We start from the raw sequence: 7608 nt of genomic DNA, 5'->3' as shown, positions 1-7608 counted from the left end.
ATAGATGAGGAAAAAGAGCATTGGGTCTAAAGATCCTTTTTTTTTTTTTTTTCCCTAAATGGGAAAGGAAAGCCTTCTTACAAATAGCATCTGCCCTGAAAGTAACAATATTCTTCAGAATCAAAACTATCAGAGTGTGAAAAAATCAATCTCTGATAATTCTCCCTGTGAATTAAGTGAAAGTGAAAGTCACTCAGTCGTGTCAGACTCTTTGCAACCCCTAGGTTATACAATCCATGGAATTCTCTAGGCCAGAATGGTAAAGAATCCACCTGCAGTGTGGGAGACCTGGGTTCAATCTCTGGGTTAGGAAGATCCCTTGGAGAAGGGAAAGTCTACCCACTGCAGCATTCTGGCCTGTGAATTAAGGAAGAATGTTATTTGTCTCTGAGTAGGTCCTTGTCAGAGAATGAGGATTTTATCATTGGGAAGTATTTTGGAAATATTTTTAAGTGTTTTCAAGATGTTCTAAGTAACCAGCTCCCATTGGTGGGAAATTTTGACTTGGATAAGATTTGAATTAATTAAAAAAAAATTCTTTAGTGAATTTCCCAAATGAGAGCTCTTAAGAAAAATTTTAAAAATCAGATTAAGATCCTTGAAATGTATGCCTAAAATTTTAATTGCAGAAAAATTTATAATACTACGGGAGAACAAATTGGCAATTATTTTGCAATCTAATTTCACCTCCTTTTATCTCACTCTGAGAAGACTTTGAGTTCTTCAGAGGAATGTCAATAAAGGAAAGCAGTTCTTTTTTTTTTAATTTAAAGTTTTAATTTCTATTGGAGAAATAGAATAGAAATATTGTGATAGTTTCAGTTGACAGTGAAAAGACTCAGCCATATACATATATTTTTCCATTCTTCCCCAAACTCCTCTAGCATCCAAGCTGTCACATAGCATTAGGTAGAGTTCCCTGTGGTATACCAGAGGTCCTTGTTGCTTTTCCATTTTTAAATATAGCAGTGTGCACAAATCCATTCCAAACTCCCCATCTCTTCTTCCCATCCTTCCCCTGGCAAACATTAGTTCATTCTCTAACTCTGTGAATCACTTTCTGTTCTGTAAGTTCATTTGAATTATTTCTTGTTGGATTTCAAATATAAGGGATTTCATATATTTCCCCTTCTGTGTCTGATGTACTTCGCTCAGTATAACAATCTCTAGGTCCATCCATGTTGCTGCAAATGGCATTATTTCATTCGTTTTTAATGGCTGAGTAGTATTCCATTGTATATATGCACCATGACTTCTTTATCCATCCCTCTATTAATGGATATTTGGATTGCTTCCATGTCTTGGCTATTGTAAATAGTGATGCAATGAACATTGGGGTGCATGTTTATCTGTTCAGTTGATGCTTTTCTCCAATATATGCCCAGGGGTGGGATTGCAGTGTCATATGGTAGTTCTTTTTTTTTTTTAAGGAATTGCCATACTGTTCTTCATAGTGGCTATACAAATTTACATTCCCACCAGCAGTGTAGAAGGGTTCCCTTCTCTCCACACCTTTTCCAGCATTTATTCTTTGTGGATTTTTTTGATGATAGCCATTTTGGCAGGTGTGAGGTAATACTCAACCTAAAACAAATCAAATCAGGTTAAGGCCAAAATAAAACACTTCTAGACATAAAAAGAAAATAAATAAAGCTAGTGGAAGTAAAGAAATCCTAAAGATAAGGGCAGAAATAAATGCAGTAGATAAAGAAAACAGTTGCAAAGATCAATGAAATGAAAATATGGTTCTTTGAAAAGATAAAGAAAATGGATAAACCTTTAGCAAAACTCAAATTAAAAAGGGAGGGGACTCAAATCAATAAAATTAAAAATGAAAAGTAAAAAGTTACAAATGACTCCACAGAGATACAAAGAATCATAAGACTATGATGAGCAACTGTATGCCAATATTATGGACAACCAGGAAGAAATGGACAAATTCTTAGAAAAGCACAGTCTCCCAAGATGGAGCCAAGGAGAAATAGAAGATATGAACAGATCAATCTCAAGCACTAAAATTGAAACTGTTATTAAAATACTCCCAACAAACAAAAGCCCAGGACCTGATGGTTTTGAAGGGAATTCTACCAAACGTTTACAGAAGAATTAACACATATGCTCCTGAAACTGTTCCCAAAAAATTGCAGAGGAAGGAAAAGGTTCAAACTCATTCTATGAGGCCACCAAGACCTGAAACCAAAGCCAGACAAAGATAGCACAAAAAAGAAAATTATAGGCCAATAGCATTGATTAAAATAGATGGAAAACTCCTCAACAAAATTCTAACAATCTGAATCCAACAATACTTTTGAAAGATCACACACCAGGATCAATTGGAATTCATCCCAGTGATGAAAGGATTTTTCAAATTCTGCAAATCAATCAATGTGATATACCACACCAACCAATCAAAGAATAAAAACAATATGATCATCTCAATGATCATATTTATGTACAAATTTTTGACAAAATTCAGCACCAATTTATGATAAAAACTCTCCAGAAAGTCATAGAGGGTACATGCGCATGTGTGCTAAGTCCCTTTAATTTTGTCCAACTCTTTGTGAGACTATGAACTGTAGCCCACCAGGCTCCTCAGTCCATGGGATTCTTCAGGCAAGAATATTGGAGTGGGTTGCCTTTTCCTTCTCCAGGTGATCTTCCTAACCCGGGGATCAAACCTGGGTCTCCTGCTTTACAGGCAGATTCTTTATTACTGAGCCATAGAAATTAGGGAGTAGCAGAGATCCTTAGGCTTCTGAAAGTCTGTTTCTGCCCTGTTTCAAACCAGGGGTCTTTGACATGTGAGGCAAACATGATAACTACTACACTACAACAGATACAAGACCTAGAGGGTACCTTAACATAATAAAGGCCATATACAACAAACCTATAGCAACTCACTCCAGTATTCTTGCCTGGAAAATTCCATGGGCAGAGGAGGCTGGAGGGGTACAGTCTATGGGGTCACAAAGAGTGGGACACAACTGAAAGACTGCACAGAATCATTTAAGTATTTTAGACTAACCATTTCCCCATATTTTCTCAAAACGAAAGTAATCCAACATCCTATTTGAGAAAAGTCATAGCTTGAATTAGTCATCAAATATTTCTTTCAGATTATCATTTTCTAACAGCATTTTGAGTATTTTATACCCTAAAATCCATGAGGAAGTAGCCAACAAAACATAAGCAATAAATTTTTGCCCAGGTCACATACAGTGTTGGAGGTTGATGAGTTTAATTTTTTAATTATCAAATGACTTTTCATTCTATCCATAGAAATCCTGTGATCTCCTTCATATTTCTAGGTCTTCCAGAAAAGGAAGGGAATCATAAAAATGAGTCTTTTAATTTCAAAATTTTATTTCCTAGATTCCTTATCCCTAATTTGAGTTTTAACCACTAATAGTTATTTTATCTTCAGGGGGGGAAAAATGTCTTATAACTTTTTCCTCACAGGTAGTCACAACATTTCTACCTTCATCTCAAAAGACCCTACTATAGTATGGTCACTGTGTATCATAAGTTTATTAAAGCTTTGTGAACTAAACATTTAATGTATTAGATGGAATAGGTAAAAAACCCATATTTAAACGCAGTTCCTAAGCCTCATGAGAAACCCCCACAAAGACCTCTTATTTATTGGCAATGTGGCTTGTTGACCTTGGCCTCATGACAGGATTCTGAACTCTTTAATCTACCAAACACTGTTCCTTGAATTACAAACACTTGAAAGTGTTCCATTTTTTTTTCTTAATTTTTTGGAAAAAATAATGTCTTACTTAAGCCAGTCATTTCCCCAGTATTCAGGTCCATAGGCTTCTTATTTCCCAACAACAAGCACAAAATAAATTATTTTCATAAGCAAACAAAGCAACAACAACAACAAAAAAAATACTGAAAAAAAAAATACCCATCCTGAGAAAAGTTCATGTGACCCAGGGACAAAGCATAGTCAAATTTCTAATTAGAATATTTTCCTTTGTGCCATGTTTAATTAAACAAAAATAATGAGATAAAGCAGAAGCAAAGTATACTGAGATTAGTAGACTTTAAAACATAAAATTAAATTTAGTCTAGGTGTCTTCATTAAGAAATATACAACTGTAAATAAAGCAATTACTACTTTGAGTTATACTTCCCCATCCAGAAGTATACGTTAATAATCTGTTATGTGCAGGACTGGCTGTGTAAAAGTAAGAAACTTCTTGTCAAAAAAGCAAAATGTGCATTGGCAACAAAAACGAAAATTTTTATACTTAGCCATTATGTAACTTTATATCTCAGGGATTAAATGAAATATATTCTTGCTCAAGGAAGACTGGAAGGAAAAGAAGAGAAAACATTCTCTGATTCATGCTTCCAATGGCAGATGTCAGATAAGACAACCGTAAAGACACAACATCAAACTAATGTTCCCTGATTTAATCATCAGTAGACAAGTCTTCTATTTCAACAGGGAAAAAGTTCAAACTGATAGAAAGACAGATTTAATAAATTTTTCTGAAGAGTATTAATAAATGGGAGAAAGTGAGGAAAGGAAGTTGTGCTAGCGGTAAGAAAGAGACCAATTCTAAAAAGTGGAAATAAATTGTGAGATGACTCAGCTCTCCTTCCACATGGTTAAAAAGAAATAAGATAGTCAACAAAGTTACTATGATTAAACACAGAAACTTTCTGCCCTTGACCAACTTCACAGAGAGAGATACTCTATTCAAAATTATCTCCTACTAAAGGTTTTTCTCAGAGCAGTTTTCACATCTTTATTTCTCAAACTATAGATTAAGGGGTTCATCATGGCAACCACATTGGTGTAAAAGACAGAAGAGATTTTTTCCTCATCCATAGAACCAGCAGAAGATGGTTTGAGATACATGAATGACATTGATCCAAAGAACAGAGAAACAGCAATTATGTGGGAAGTACAAGTGCTGAAGGCTTTGGACCTGCCCTCTGTGGATTTGATTTGGAGAATATTGGTGAGAATGAGACAATAAGAGACAAAGATAGTGAAACTGGGCACAATGATGTTGATTCCCACCACAATGAAAACTACAAGCTCATTGACATGGGTACTTGTGCAGGAGAGCTGGAGCAAAGGGTGGACATCACAGAAATAATGGTTGATGGTGTTTGCATCACAGAAGGTCAGTCTCAGCATGCATCCAGTGTGCGCCATGGCATGAAATGAAAATGCCATCAAGTATGAGCCAAGCATAAGGCTGGAACACACTTTAGGGGACATGGCAACATTATATAAAAGTGGGTTACAGATGGCCACATAGCGGTCATAGGCCATCGATGTCAGCACATAGCATTCAGAAACGACAAAAAAACAGAAGAAGTAGAGCTGGGTCATGCACCCCATGTAAGAGATAATATTCTTCTTTGATGTGAAGTTAATCAGCATTTTGGGTGTAAACACAGAAGAATAACAGAGATCTATGAAGGACAAGTTAAAGAGGAAAAAGTACATGGGGGTGTGCAGATTTGAATTCAGTGTGATTAGGAATATCAATCCCAAATTTCCCAGAACAGTGATCATATACATTCCTAGGAACAGTAAGAACAGAGGGAGTTGGAGATCAGTTCTGTCTGTTAATCCCAACAGAATGAATTCAGTTACAAAAGAGTCATTTCCAGGAGCCATTCTTCTCTGAGGAAATCTGTGGATACAGGACAAAAGGGTTCCATTAGAGAACAACCCAGCTCTTCCATAGTGTCTCATCCTACAAAAGAGCTCAGTTTTTTTTCTTTTTTAGTCAGTAAGTTGCGTCCAACTCTTTTGTGACCCCATGGGTTGTAGCCCTCAAGGTTCTTTGGTCCATGGAATTTCCCAGGCAGAATACTGGAGTGAATTGACATTTCCTTTACCAGAGGTTCTTCCCAACCCAGGGATAAACCACATATCTTGCATTAGCAGGAGGGTTCTTTACCACTGAGCCCCAGGGAAGCCCAGCACAAAAGAGTATACACACTGGGAATGTCTAACACTATCCCAACCTGGTCCCATAGAATCTGACTTTACCATTATTACAATACAGAGTGATGTGGACTTGCCCTTATTAGAGCTGTTACAAGCTAAATATAGCAAAGTACATTACAAACAGCCTACAGAGGGAAGACCAGTCCTGCCATATGCAAGCATACCTGCTGGATAATCCAAAGGGAAGACAGATGGATTAGGATACAACTGTTCTCCTCTCATTTCAACATTTCCTTATTTTCTTCAACTCTTCCCTCATCACTATAACGGGAGGAAGTAATCCTAGCAACCTGGCCCTGGCTTCTAATGCAGATTAGCTGTGACATGGTCTAAATCAAAAATATGCTTTCTAATCCAAGATGAGGGGACCAGAATCTATAAGAGTTGTTACTCCACTTGTCACAGAGTTAAAAGCCATAAAGTTAGAAGAGTGAGAGTTACACATACTTAGAGGAAACTTCTGACTGATATGTCCTTTGAGCCCCCTCCGACAGATTCATCCACTAGCTTCACTTGACTCCCAGAACTATACAAAATGAGAAAAAATGGACCCTGAATTTTCATCTCAGAACAAGGAATAAGTTTGCAAATTGAACTCAGCATGTAAGATGAATTCAGAAACTCACCCTCCTTAGGGCAGAAAACCTTGGGGCTGTCTCCATTATCATTAGTCTTCACCTTGCTGGTACTGGAAATGCAATGTCAGCTTCTTGAGGCTTGATTCCTTTGACTCTAAAATGAGACAGCATTGGCATATGCCCTCAAAAACTTTATGAACTACCATAATTTCTGGTTATTTTCAGTCCCCTCAAGAGGTGGAGGAAAATAAAGCATTTTATTACCACACTCGCAACTTGATTAAACACAGAAGATTTAATATGAGTGTAATGATGTAAGGCAGACTAGAGGTTTGCTCCAACAATTCCCCAGGGATTCGATTATATATTAAACAAAAAAAAAAAAAAGAGAGAGAAGAAGGAAACTATATACATGGTTCATGATCTGTCTTTAGTTCCTTAGGGACTCACTCTTTTAACCATTTTCACTTTACTCTAGGGATTGAACATCCTCAAGTGGATCAAAGTAAATTCCTGTCTCCTCTTTATCTACACATCTGAAGAGAAAGCTAGTGCATTGCTTCATTCCCTCTTTGTGTCCATTTCTTAAATGAACGTGTTTTCTCGAAGGGTCCCAGTTTCAAGTTTCTTTATTTCTTTATCTCAATGTTTTCAAATGTTGAAATAACTCATTTCAGATGTTCTGTCTGCAGGAAATTGCTGAAATAATTTGCAATACTCTATGTCCCTTTGATGGAGGCTTCCCTCATAGCTCAGTTGGTAGAGTCTGCCTGCAATGCAGGAGACCCTGGAGAAGGGAATGGCAACTCACTCCAGTATTCTTGCCTGGAAAATCCCATGGACAGAGGAGCCTGGCAGGCTACAGCCTAAGGGGTCACAAGAGTTGGACACGACTAAGCATACAGCACAGATGTCCCTTCTATATTTTATATACTTACAGTTTATAACTCTAACACACATCTGAAATTTCTTCCTGATTCTCCTGTTGGGTCACTTTCTGTAAAAATTCAGTAACTGAGGTTATCAGTTTCTTCTCATTAT

The 7608-nt window shown here is 36.9% G+C and overlaps 1 protein-coding gene across 1 annotated transcript; it reads right to left on the bottom strand.

Moving 5' to 3' along the window:
* Window positions 1-4723: 4723 nt before the first annotated feature.
* On the bottom strand, window positions 4724-5656 carry LOC101103194 (olfactory receptor 8B3-like). The gene has a single exon (XM_004019490.5). It carries the CDS (start codon window positions 5651-5653, stop codon window positions 4724-4726), a length of 930 nt encoding a protein of 309 aa, XP_004019539.3. The 5' UTR covers window positions 5654-5656.
* Between the last annotated feature and the right edge of the window lie 1952 nt (window positions 5657-7608).

Source organism: Ovis aries, chromosome 21 (assembly GCF_016772045.2).
Source record: "Ovis aries strain OAR_USU_Benz2616 breed Rambouillet chromosome 21, ARS-UI_Ramb_v3.0, whole genome shotgun sequence".
In the NCBI taxonomy this organism is placed as follows: domain Eukaryota; kingdom Metazoa; phylum Chordata; class Mammalia; order Artiodactyla; family Bovidae; genus Ovis; species Ovis aries.
Note: the sequence above shows the minus strand (reverse complement) of the source record. Positions and strands in the feature narration are given on the sequence as shown.